General features: G+C 40.2%; 1 protein-coding gene across 1 annotated transcript in view; it reads left to right on the plus strand.

Annotated features, from left to right (window-relative positions):
• Positions 1–14,257, plus strand: part of CCDC192 (coiled-coil domain containing 192) — a gene marked incomplete at both ends in the record, with an annotated part of 201,354 nt that overhangs the window by 124,885 nt on the left and 62,212 nt on the right. Inside the window, 1 exon segment of the mRNA XM_082650316.1 lies at positions 9,752–9,884. Coding sequence (XP_082506442.1) covers positions 9,752–9,884 — 133 coding nt within the window.

The following is a 14,257-nucleotide window of genomic DNA, read 5'->3' on the forward strand; positions in this document are numbered from 1 at the left end:
CACTAATCAAGACAGTATGGTACTGGCACAAAAACAGAAATATAGATCAATGGAACAGGATAGAAAGTCCAGAGATAAACCCATGTAACTATGGTCACCTTAGCTTTGAATAAGGAGGGAAGAATATTCAATGGAGAAAAGACAGCCTCTTCAATAAGTGGTGCTGGGAAAACTGGACAGCTACATGTAAAAGAATGAAATTAGAACATTCCCTAACACCATACACAAAAATAAACTCAAAATGGATTAAAGACCTAAATGTAAGGCCAGACACTATAAAACTCTTAGAGGAAAACAGGCAGAACACTCTATGACATAAATCACAGCAAGATCCTTTTTGATCCACCTCCTAGAGAAATGGAAATAAAAACAAATATTAACAAATGTCACCTAATGAAACTTAAAAGCTTTTGCACAGCAAAGGAAACCATCAACAAGACCAAAAGACAACCCTCAGAATGGGAGAAAATATTTGCAAATGAAGCAACTGACAAAGGATTAATCTCCAAAATATACAAGCAGCTCATGCAGTTCAATATTTAAAAAAAACAGCCCAATCCAAAAATGGGCATGAGACCTAAATAGACATTTCTCCAAAGAAGATATACTGATTGCCAACAAACACATGAAAGGATGCTCAACGTCACCAATCAGTAGAGAAATACAAATCAAAACTGCAATGAGTTATCACCTCACACCAGTCAGAATTGGCCATCATCAAAAAATCTGCAAACAGTAAATGCTGGAGAGGGTGTGGAGAAAAGGGAACCCGCTTGCACTGCTGGTGGGTATGTAAATTGATACAGCCACTATGGAGAACAGTATAGAGGTTCCTGAAAAAACTAAAAATAGAACTACCATACGACCCAGTGATCCCACTACTGGGCATATACTGTGAGATACCATAATTCAAAAAGAGTCATGTACCACAATGTTCACTGCAACTCTATTAACAATAGCTAGGACATGGCAGCAACCTAAGTGTCCATCGACAGATGAATGGATAAAGAAGATGTGGTACATATATACAATGGAATATTACTCAGCCATAAAAAGAAACGAAATTGAGTTATTTGTAGTGAGGTGGATGGACCTAGAGACCGTCTTACCGAGTGAAGCAAGTCAGAAAGAGAAAAACAAATACCGTATGCTAACACATATATATGGAATCTAAAAAAGAAAAAAAAATGGTCCTGAGGAACCTAGGGGCAGGACAGGAATAAAGATGCAGACGTAGAGAATGGACTTGAGGACACAGAGAGGGGAAAATGTAAGCTGGGATGGAGTGAGAGAGTGGCATGGACATATATACACTACCAAATATAAAATAGATAGCTAGTGGGAATCAGCTGCATAGTACAGGGAGATCAGCTCAGTGCTTTGTGGCCAACAGTGCTTTGTGGCCAGCTATCCCTCCTGCGATAAGGAGGGTGGAAGGGAGACACAAGAGGGAGGAGCTATGAGGATATATGTATAAGTATAGCTGATTCACTTTGTTTTACAGCAGAAACTAACACACGATTGTAAAGCAATTATACTCCAATAAAGATGTTAAAAAAAAAAAAAGGTTTCTGGGTTAAATCCCACAGACACACACACAGACACACAGACACAAAAGACCCAAAAATTTTAACTAAAATCATAGCTGGATTATGAGGAGTGAAACTGAATTTAGGTTGTAAATGTTGCTTAATGTTTCCCCCAATGTTCAGCCACCTGCACAGAGCAGGACTGACACCTTTTAGTATGGAAGTTTTCAGGTGTGGCAAACCATTGCTATTTCTTGGGTCATCTTTAAAGGTTTATGGTACAGGTTGCCCCAGTGGTCAAGAACAGAAACTGCAAGAAAGCCCTATGGGAGAGACTAAGAGAATGATCACCAGATTGAAAGGTTTTAGAAAAGCAAAGAAAATTTTTGTTGCAGTATTGGAAACATGGTTTTCTTGTTATCAAATGGACACAGACTACAGTGTCACCAATACTAGATAAAATGTCATCTGTCACACATGCATCATCAGTACACATTCATAAGGTATCAGGAATGTGAACAGAATTGGGGAGGGCACTACAAAACGTCTTTGCAGTGAGACCCCCAAAGTGACCTTGCCTTGCAGCACTTGGACAAATGAACCCTAAAGCAGTTCAGTTTTGATCATTGGGTTATATCTACAGTCATCAAGACTGTATATTTGTAATTTATTTGAATATCAACTGTTTGCTTTGTTCCTGTAGCATCTTTGAAGAATTCGATTTTTCTAACTGAAGGCCAGGACACAGTTTTAGTGGCACTTGATATCCCCTCTGAGTCTTTTTTTTACAATATGACTTCCTATTTATTACAGTGGATAGCTGAGAAGAAACTGAGAGGAGGAAAATCAAGAAAAGAGAGTGTTTAGGGAGCAATAATAACTGAACTGTTAAACACTGTCTGAGGTTTTAGATAAAAGTAGTTGGTCTCAGCGTATGTGAACTATGTATCGTTGATTCTGTTGTCACTTCCCAACATCTGCTTCAGCAATTTATTCTCCTCACTTGAATTTATATTGTCAGATTAGTTTAATATTCAAGTGAATCCTCCCTTTCAAGTAAAAGAGTTAGACAAATCTTGAGCTAGGAGTCAAGCTGGATGCTTTAATTCCTGGTGATTTCTCCATATGCATTTAAATGTCTTTAGTCAAATTAACTGTCAAACATGGCTTGCAATGAACCTGACTGGAAACTTTAAATTTTTTTAGGGAGAAACTTGAGATTCTTGCCTCTTATGAAATTATTTTTATTTCCAGACATATACCAGATTAAAGGAATTGAAAAATTAAAGAATGGACAAACTGCTCATTTAATTGCACCTAGAGAATATTTGACTAATAGATATCACTGTAAAGCCCTTTGCTCAATAATTCATTGCCAAGAACCAACATCTCAGAAGTCCTACTTATAAAGAATAAATATCTTAAAATAATAATATCACTATCAGTATTAACTAATACAGTGCCACTAAGCAATTTACAAAACATTCACCCATACACTCAGTCTCTTAACATCATAAACATTTTTATATGAGATCAGATCCATTTCACCTTAAACTTAAAAATTTCTGCTGTAAAATTGTTTCAATTTTGCATTAAGAAAGCAGCAGTTTTTTAAAAACATTGTCTTTCATGGGAAAGTAATACACATCACAGAGAACTTCCTACTTTGCTGCTTTCTCTAGTTTCTCTTAAACACTGTACAAAGCTATTTCATGCTCTATGAGAATCATTTCTCCTATGATAATTTTCATCTCTTCTACTTAGATTTCCTTATGATTTGTTAAGCTGTTTTGAGACCAGCTCCTGTCCTCACTAAGCCTATATCCCCTATAATTTCACTGCTCTTAGGGAAGAGCAGTGTTTCTGAAGGAGAGGGCTATTTCTTGGGAAGGTTAACTTAATTAGGTTCTTTATCACACAGAAAAACCCTTCAAGGTGAGTTAAGCAACTTGGTGCTTCAGGATCTTAATTTTTCAGTCCTCGAACACATGCTTGTGCTTTATGATTCAAGATAAGCCACCGATGGCCAATAGCCACAAATTTTTTCCCAGAAGGCAGCCTTAGTCAAGTTCCAAAGGAGTGCTGAGCACAGAAAAACAAAACAAGTATCTGCCCAGTAATAAAGTCATTGCAGAGAAAAAGCTCTTCATTATTTTCATAATCATGTTGGAGGAGATGGGTAGCACTGTCATAAGGCAGATATAGGAATTCTTTTTCACCACCTGTATATTCTATCCTCGGATTTCTGTGCTCTTCCATTATAGATGTTTGCCTATGTTACCAACACCTGTAGAGGTGGGGCTGAGAAGCTGAAATTGCTTCACATACATCTTTGGCCCTTTGGGCTTTCTCTTTCAACCCGCCAGAGAGGGTTGGACTGAAAAACAGGCTTCCTAGCAGGCTCTGTTCGGTGTGTGACTTAGGTGCACTTCTCCCGCCATTCTCAGGGTGTGATTTGAGATGGTAAGCCCAAAAAGTAGATTTGGCTTTAGCAAACACTGGCTATGTTTTCTTTTCACAAGACCTATTGAACACTCTATTTTGTTCTGTGCTGTGCTCAGCTAATAATATAAAAACCTATTTATTGCACTGTAGGTTCTTTCTCAAAAATCTCGGCTGCAACCATTGTAAAGCAATTATACTCCAATAAAGAAGTTAAAAAAAAAATCTCGGTTGTCAGCCCGATTAATGTTTACTGGGTAAGAATATTGAGGCAGGGTTACACTCACATAAAGAAAGAACGTACAAGCGGTACCCGTTATCTCAGAAATGGATTTGTTTCAGTACAGATATTCTGATGCTATATGAAAGCAAGTTGGCCGGTAGATATTGGTGCAGCTTATTTTTTTGAAGTTAGCAGGATCTCAATTACCTAAAAATTATTCTTCCTATCAAGTGTAACCCTCATATGTATCATATAGAATGACCTGAGTCCAGTAATTCCTGTTAAAAGTGGGCTATAAGGGAAGGCTGCCTGCCTATCACAACCCATGCTATAAAGGCCTTGCCATCACACTTCAATACTACTCTTTTACAATCAACTCTGTTATATTGACTTTCTACTTGTACTCACTCTGTAACTATCCAAGGTTACCTTTACGAACCTAACAAAGTAATGGTGCTATTGATTAATGAAGCCTCATGTTACCATTGAAAATAAAAATCAGCATCTGGAATCGAAAGACCTTGATTCAAGTCAATTTAGCTACTTCCTTTCTAGACGCCATGATTAGATCTACTCAAGCTCTCTGGGACCTCAGCTCTCTCCTCTGCAAAATAGAGACGCTAACGTAGATGACAATTAGGTTTCATCAATGAGCAGCGGCTATTGGGAGTGCAGGTTAAGGATGATGAAGCCACAGGTGCAAACTGTGAAGGGATCCCCACATCAAAGGCTTGCCATAGAGCACTAAGAAACATCCATGGAACATATTCATCATCCCTGGGCTTTTAAAATATTCACCTGAGGCAGTATAAACATAAAACAAAACAACAGATGGGAAACTGATTGTTTAAGCCAAGTTTTATCCAAATGCTGCTCTCACTTTTAATAGTTTCATTATTAATGATGGGTTGTTAGAAGAGAAGTGAAAGGAGAAAACTAGCTATACCTTCTGTATTCAGACCATTCTCTTATATGTCCTTGGTAGTGAGCATTTTATCAGCAGTCCTCTGGAGACAAAACCTACCTGTTATGTATGCTCTCTAAGGGAATGACGGTGGGCTGGATGGGGTAGATTTCAGACAAAATGGGAAGAAGCTGTGCTCTGGCAGGCCCAAGACAGAGATTCCACAGGAAGCAAGAGGCAGGGCCTTAGAGCACTCCTCATATCATTCCAGGAAGGCAGCCACCTACTTTGCCTAGGCGTCGGGCCAGCTCTGGCAGGAGATTGGATCGAGGCTATTTGCATGTCTGTTTCAGGACATTAAGTTTTGTCTACCCATACAAAGTAAGGAGGAGATCAATGCAATCAGGCAGAAAACGTAATTTAGAAGAAGAAAAAGGAGGAGGAAAAGAAGAAAGAAAAGACAAAATTTTGCTTTCAATGAAGTATAAATTTTATTTTTTGTAAAGTGTGACAGAGTCATCTGTAGAGAAGATACTTTAGTGTTTTAGTGGCCAGTTTAGAGTTTCCCTGACGTGTTTCAAGGAATAATGACAAAAACCAGAAAGACATACCCACTACATTGCAAACATAGCATTGGGTACTGTCATTTATGTGTTATGTCACTTAATCCCCACCGACTCTTTGAAATGGGATCTAGAGCCTGAAGATGTCATGCGTCTGGCCTAATTTCTCATGGCCAATAATTGACAAAGCCCAGCTTTAGAATCCGAGGCCATGATTCAAAGTGTGTAGAAAGACCAAGAAATTTTAAACAGTGCTGGCAACTCTGTGTTGAAACTCTTCTATAAATAGTTGCCTGATTATTCCTAATTCCCACTGACTTGGTATAATGCAAGCTATTCAGCAATGTGATACGGATAAATATTTCCTTTTCAAAACACTGCACAAATACATGATTTCCTCCCTCTGTCCACCCTGTAGGAGAAGTAGGAAAAGAGCAAGGTAATAGGAATTTACCTCTAAGCTATAAAGCCTTCCTATCCTTTCAGTAATCACTGAGGGGAGCTCCTGCTTACTGGGGAGACCATAACAGACTCCATTAGATTCAAGTACAACACTTGGGTTGCCTGGCTAGAGAATGCCAAAAAAGCAAAGGAAAATATTATTGTTACTGAAATCATTTGATGTCTATGACTAATAAAACACATGTTGGCAAACGGAATTTTTAGAAATGCCCAAAGGACTTGGTTAAAGCTATGAATTAATAGCATACAGTAGTTCTGTCTGGAGAAAATTAAAAAAAGAAAAAAAGACAATGCTGTTAAACTGTTTTAAACTTTATCTGAATAACCAAAAAGTCCAAACAGAAATCTTAAGCAACCAATCTAGGTCCTTTATTCAACTTTAAATTTAAATTTCCCCTCCCCTTTCTCTTACAGCTGAATAAGAAAGTTTATACATTTTGAGTCACATTATTCTTGAATTCTGAGGGACCCACAGGCCTTCTTGGCCAACATCTCACAAATACCAGAATTATCTCTAAAGTATCTCTGACAGCTGTATCCACCTTAGAGACTATGAGGGTTGAGGTGTCCATTCACGCAAGTGCTGTGTCCCTGGAGGGCTAGGGGTGAAAGGAGGTGGGGGTAAGCCAGACCTCCAGTTACTTCTTGACCCAGGTCCCAGAGGTTACTCTGGGCCTGCCTGAAGATGTCCACCCAGGCAGGCTGGGCCCGAGTCTGCCCAGAGCAGGAGGTCTTTGCCTCATCCTATCTTGTTACGGATTCAAGCTCTAACTGCTGGAGGGTGCTTTCTCATGCTGTGCCACAATCTGCCTCCTTGTGTTTCCTCCACATTGTTTCTCGTGCTATCTCTGGAACAATACTGTTTGACTCAACTTCCTCTCCTCTTGAGTACCCCTTAGATAACTGAAGTCAATTGTCATAACTCCCATATATACTGTCTCCTCCAAACTAAATATCCTCAGCTTCTTTCTCAGATCATAAGGCAAATAGACAAATATTATAACAATAGTAAGAGACAAAAAACAATAAGAGAAAGACAAAAAGGTGGTCTGGAGACGGGAATTTTTTAAAAGAGTTGTCGTCTTTTTCACAAGAGGGAAGAGATATGGGAACATATGTATATGTATAACTGATTCACTTTGTTATAAAGCAGAAACTAACACACCATTGTAAAGGAATTATACTCCAATAAAGATGTAAAAAAAAAAAAAAGAGTTGTCTTTTTAACTGAAAAGCTGAAAATTTTAAGTGATACCGAGGAGCGCTATATCTTTCCACTGAGTTCCTGTGCACTATCCCTTAAGTCATCCCATCAGGATGGAAATGTAGCTCATTAAGAGTTTTACTTAATGACACCATGTCAGCTCCTAGGGATCAGCCAGCAATTCTCACCAACTTGCATTTATTTTTGCTTTAGTTAGTATCAATGTCTACTCTGAGAAAAGTTTCTGGAAGAATATTTACCTGCATACGAATAGATGTGACACGTTTTCAGAATTTGAATACCATCTATTAAGAATTAAGGGAGGGGCAATGTAAGGAAACTAAATCCTTAGTTCTTTCTCCTCCCAAAATTTTATCATGTAAAATTCCACATACAGAAAAGTTGACATAATTTTATAGTAAACACCTATATCCTTCATAGCTAGACACTACAATTGACACTTTGCTATCTTCACTTTATCACGTATCTATCAGTTTCTCTATCCATCCATCAACCCGTCTTACTTTCCTACACGTTTCAGTGTAAATCGTGTTCATCAGTACACCAAATCCCTGACACTTCAGCTGGTATATCATTATCAGTTCTTTTTTGAGACTTTTCATTAGCACTCTGTTCTGAATCCCTCTTGCCATCCTTTCCCTCGTTCCCTCCACTTTCTCAATTTTCGTTTCTACATCCTTCCTCCCACTTTCCATCCCCAATGTCCTAAGTGGTAAAAGCAAAGTGTGAAAAATCTGAGCATGGAGCCGTCTTGAAGCAGCATCAGGAAAGGCCCCTCACAGGTGTGATCACCATAGACCTGGGATAGATGAGGTCTGCATGAACAAGCTAATGCAAACCAATTTACAAGAGAGAGAAGTACAGATTAGCAAGACAATTTAATTTACTGTCAGAAACACAGCTACCAAATACTTAGGCACCTGCATCTCTTCATCAGCTCAGTCTCTCCCTGAACGAAGCTACATGACAGGCCAAATTGTGAAGGGTTTAGGTGAACAGAGACACAGAGAAAGACAGTGAGTAAGAAGGTCTTAGTGACATGGAGCAGAGATCTTATCAGCACTGTTTTAACAGCTGGCCAGCACGGTGTCTAACACCAAAGGGGTGCTTCATAATTAGTACAATGATAAAATGAGCACATGAATGTTAACTGCCCCTCTAGCGGAACGTCTGTGGCTCAGGGCGCCTCTCACCTGGACGGGCTGAGTAAATTCTGCCCACTTCCACCCCTCTGACGCTCTTTAATGAAGTTCCATGACCACCATTCTCCTTTGAATAATGCATTTCTTTTATCCGGGCATATGCCATTAATTAAGCTTTCATGAAGTCCTGTCTTGCTGTCTTTAAAATGAGAGGTCTGTGACTATCTAATCCCATCTTTGATAAACTGATTTTATTGGCTTTACTCTCAAAACAGGGAGTGATTCCCTGCTACCTGAGTGTACTCTTTTTAAAGATCAGGGAACATCATCTTCCCTGGTGAGCAAAAACTATTCCTTTCCTTATCTCAAGATTTATGTCTGATAAGAAATGTTAGTCGTTTATTTTCTGGGCTTCCTAATTACCAGCCCACAAAGACTTGGCAAGGTGAGCTCTTCAGTGGAAAGGCAGCAACACAAAAATGCAAACGCAGCACTTTTCACAACAGACAGCTTCTCTGTAGTTGCAGAGAAATCCAAGTTTGATAAATCAAATCCATCGTGAGAATCATAATTGGAGCCTTCTAGTCATATAGTTTCAATGGGAATCCTTTGGTTATGTAACAACTTCTTAATGTAGTTCCTTCAAAGGTCTCGATGTCATAAATCAGATTATTTTATAGCAAGGAATTCCTGTCCTTGCTATTTCAATTGCTTGAAAACCCTCTTACCACTGACCACTTTCTTGAATTCTCTAAATAGATACCATAGTAAATATTTATAAACATCAGCATTTCATGGTAGCATCACATGTTTTAGAGTTTATTTGAATGCACACCATTATGGTGTTAGGGCAGAAGTGACAGAATCAAGACGGTGATTATTTCATGTGAGTCTACGTACAGACTGGAAAAAAAATCAGATGTTTTCAGGTTTGGGCACTTCAATGGTAAAATGCAGACTGCCAGCTAGAGTTCTTTTCTAATTGCCTCTCTATATAAGCAGCCAAAACACAAGGCTCAGATCCAGATAAAAACCATTCAATAGGGTGAACGATACTATGATGCAGAGAGTAGGCTTTTATTGTTGGTGATTCCAGGTCTCTGACAGGAGCACATGTACCTCAGACAGGACTCAGTCTAGATGAACAGGGAGCATTTCATCTAAGCCGGCTTTCAAAGGCCCTGTTTGTTCAGACATCATTAGTTCTTTTTATTCCTTTGATGCATGTGTCTCTAGTGACGGAAACTCTTATTTTTTTAAGAAACTAAAGCACAAAAGGAAACTGGAAAAGCTACAAACTGATTTGGCAACAGCTAAGCAAGAGGCTGCCATCACAGTCCTGGAACTCAATGAGAAGATAAAGACTCTACGTGAAGGAAAGCCAGCCCCTAGAGGTCAGTATTACCATGTGACAGTCACACACTGGCCCTTGGTCCTAGGTGATGCATATAGCTTTTCTGGCAACAAAGCAGAAAGCAAGGCCACAGTGCCAGGCAGTGTGCTGGTCTGGCCCAATCTCCATTCTGCATGATTAGAGACAGCACGCAAACTCCTAACTCCAAGCTGGGTGTGATTTCACCGTGTGAGAGGCAGGGGATGAATAAGCGGTTCCTTAAAGAAGAGTCTCTGAGACTGAAGAGGGGACTGAAACAGGTCTGATAAGTGTCTTGCTGGGTGACCGTGAGGGAAGAGCAGGGCCCAAGGAGGAGAACTCAGGCCCCCAGGGATGGGGCTCTGAGGTGGGGCAAGGAGAGGGGCTTGTCTAAAAGTGTAGACGGGCCAATAGACTGACTAAGACGGGCATGGGGAAGGAAAGAAATTTGTGTTTTAACGATAGGCTAACGAGCTAGAAACAAACAGGGGAGCCTGGTTGGGAATGAAATCTGGGTGGTTCAGAAAAATTTAATAGCCACTCTGGTTTGGATTTTTTAAAAAGTTTTCTCTCAGAGATGATTACAAACCTGGGGGAGAAAACCCCTCGGACTGTCATCATCAGCAATAATATGAGTTCACATTTAATACTACATGGCAGGCATTTTACTCAGTATTTCATGTGCGTTTAATTCTCAGAATAACCTCCGAAGCAAGTCCATTTACGGATTCCACAAGAATAAGCACAGGCTTAGAGATGTGGATTATTACTTTGCCCCAGGACAGACATGTGTGGCAACCTGGGCAATCACCCCAGGGCGCCTGCACAGCTCTGGTGCAGTGAGGCTATTTCTCTGCTCTGCGGCAGCGACAGCAAACCTCATTCTGCCGGGTGAAACTCTTGCAAAACTATGATTCCTTGGGATGAATGTTTTCCTTTGATGTGCAGCACTCTTGTAAAGCCAGGAACATGCAATTGTTCTTACTCCTGCTTCCTTTATTACTCATAAGTAATTATGAAAAAAGAGGAGGAATGTGGAAATAGTGGAGGAGGAGAAAGTAGGTGACGTGGTGGCTGCAGAAAGTGAGACACTCCCAGCATCCTGCCCACATGGGAAACTGTTTAATATGAGTTTGGTTTTAATTTTCAATTTTGAATAGCACTTCCCCGAGATTGAAATGGCATGTAACACCATCACTTTGAAACGCAGCCTTTTCTCTTTCCACAGAACAACATAAAGACAGTTTAATTTGCTTTCACCACCTTGAAACCTAAAAATAAAATCCAATAGAGAATATTATGCATTTAAAGGTCTTTATTCTAAGGTATCATGGCCATATTTCAAATTGGTTGCATAAGAAGAAGCTGATGATGATTGTACAGCACATTGGAGAAAGTTCTCCAGCTCACCTGAGAGAAGCTTTCAACTTCTCAACTGTATTTTGAATCTAGTGGAAAAAAAGATTTTATTGCAAGGTATCTACTTCTCATTACTCTCTCTTTTTTTTTTTTTTTTTGCGGTACGCAGGCCTCTCACTGCTGTGGTCTCTCCCGTTGCGGAGCACAGGCTCCAGACGCGCAGGCCCAGCGGCCATGGCCCACGGGCCCAGCGGCCATGGCCCACGGGCCCAGCCGCTCCACAGCATGCGGGATCCTCCCAGACCGGGGCACAAACCCGTGTCCCCTGCATCAGCAGGCGGATCCTCAACCACTGCACCACCAGGGAAGCCCTCATTACTCTCATTTTTGACAAAAATAATATCATTTGCTATCTAATGATGATTTTGTCCCTTTGAGAGTTTGATGGGTCAAAATTAAAATAGTACTGAGGCACGAGGACTCTAATGGTTGTGGAGGGAGGTTAGAAAACATTAAATCCCACCTTTGCTTCTTTGTCCATTTTTTTCTCTATATTTCTGTTTAAAAGGGAAAAAAACTACCTGTACAGGAAAAAACAAAACAAAACAAAAACCCTAATGTATTATGAACAGATATAAATTTAAATAAAGTCAAGTACTCCAAGGTCAATTATGGATGAAAGCAGGGACTCCCTTTTCAACCCATGTGTTGCTTCTTTTATTTGGTGGAGGACCTGAGTCAGTGAACTGACATACAGCAGGAAGGTCTTAAACCAAATATTTGCACAGTCTTACTCTCCCATGGGTCTCACGCAGCCTCACCCTGCATTCAATAACCCAGGAGATTGTCAAGGCCGTTGTGGCCCCAGAGTAATATGAGCTCTCATTCTCAGACTTTGGTCACCTTGCCCTACCTCTCAATTGATTTGAAAGTAAAGTCTGAAAAGATGTAGGTAACTTTAACACACAATGAATCCCATTTAACCGCTGGACAATTAGGGTTGACCCAGCTCCCACACATAGTCCTTGACCAGAACACCACTCCTTCCCCAGTTAGTCCTGTGTCCTTTTATAAAATGCTTGTTTTTGGTTTTTAGACATCTGTTTGTGAATGGCAGATGCCCCCAGTTATAATAGCTTAAGGAGAAAGGGTGATGTATTGGCACAAGTGTAAACAAACTAAGAAAGTGCATGCCATCAGCCTTAGAGTCCCATAGATTCAGGGTCTCAGATCCCATCAGGGCACCTGTGTCTCTCCACTCTGCTTCTCTCTGCATTGAGACTTTCATTCCCTCAAGTGGGATGTCAGGAGAGTCTGGACACATGGCCACAATTAATTAAGGGCTGCCCTCCTTATCTCTCCTCCAGAGAGGAAAAAAAGCATTTTTCCACCAGCTCCAGTTAGAAAAAGTACAAGAAAATACTCTGTCCTGGTTTGGGTTGGGTACTCATCCAGGGCCATGAATCAATCTTTGTAGCCAGGGGTGGGGAAGTATGGTTGGACAAGCCTGGTCTGCACCAGCCGCCGGGCGGAGGGGCACAGGGAAATAAGAGGGGGAAAGGAGGATGTTGTGAATAGCGGCTCCCAGAAGCACAGAGCTGGACTGGGAGAAGAATACTTCCTTAAAGGAAGGGATAGCCCATTGCAGGAAAGAAAGAGCGAGGCACAAAATCAATATGTCCGATCCACTTTCAGCTGGTAATCAAGTTAAAATATAATAAAATGCTTAATGAGTCACCCATCCATGTGTATTTGCACTTTTTAAGTAGATTCTTCTTGATGAACAAAAGATCTTCATGATCCAACAAATAAATGTCCAGCAGTATAACTTCTGAACCCACAGTAGATGGAGAGTGAACCACTTTGGGAAAGGAGACCCCTTCCAGCCTCCATCAAGGGACATCGTGGTCGTCTACTCTGAAAGCTGATCTTATTGTAACAATTGAAAATGCAGGAGGGGAAAAAGTGTTGATTCTAATTGACATGCTATCTGGATTAACATGAAGCTACTTCTCTGCTATAGTTACAAACCAGTGCCTATAGTTATAACAAGCAGATTAAAGAGATGGATGCAAATAAATTAGAATTTCTTTTTATGCAAAGGTGCACAATTTTTCCCTGTTTGGTTCATTTTCTAAGTAAGACTATTTATAAGGTTGCCATTCAACCTCTGATCAGAGGAATGTCCTGGAATACTAGGAATACTTTTAAGCATGTTCAAATTGATGAAACAGTGAGCTACCAAATTTTTTTAACACGTAAACACAGAAAAACTATTTCGTTGGCTATGTACTTAAATTACCTCCAAGGAAATAAATGATTTTAGTCAATGGCAAGTTCAAACAAAAAGCAAAACACCTTTATTATAAAACTGGCACTGCAGGAAACTTACTTACAGCCTATCCTTGTTTGTTGATTTTACTTTGTACAGATAATCACAGCCCAGGGCATATTCCTTGCCTCATCTCCACAACCTGCATCTGAAGTGCTCACAGTTTAATTCACTCACAGAATTCAGTGAAACGCCTATTATACCCGTTCAAAGCTTGAGTCCACCTTTTGGTAAACATTAGTAGGCAGGAACCTACGGTTAGATTTCAAAACCATCTCTGCTCCCTTTGGTTTTGGAGCACAAAGTTACTTTGTAAAGGACCTTGGTGACTAAGTCCTGTTGTTGGCACATAAGCATCAAGTCACCTGCTAAGATGAAAGCTTGTATCTTTGACCAGAACGTCCGGGACCTGGTTTATAGACTTCAAGCTAGCATACTAAAAGGAATGCACTCTTCTGGATTTTATTTTCCTTTTAGTTCTTTTCTCTTAATATGCACAGCTGGTATATCAAATAACATATATCTAATTCCCACAGGCAAGTTCCCATTGTCCCACTGAAAGCCGTATCAACTTTAAGTCATCTCTTGGTTTTACTCTCATTAAGAAGACTCTCCCAGGTAGTACAGGTACATCCCTGGGCATTACCCAGGGCTCATGGTCTGAATAGAGCCAAACACACTTTCGAGGGAGGCTTGTAATAGGA

Source organism: Grampus griseus (genome assembly GCF_964374135.1).
Source record: "Grampus griseus genome assembly, chromosome: 3".
NCBI classification, from domain to species: Eukaryota; Metazoa; Chordata; class Mammalia; order Artiodactyla; family Delphinidae; genus Grampus; species Grampus griseus.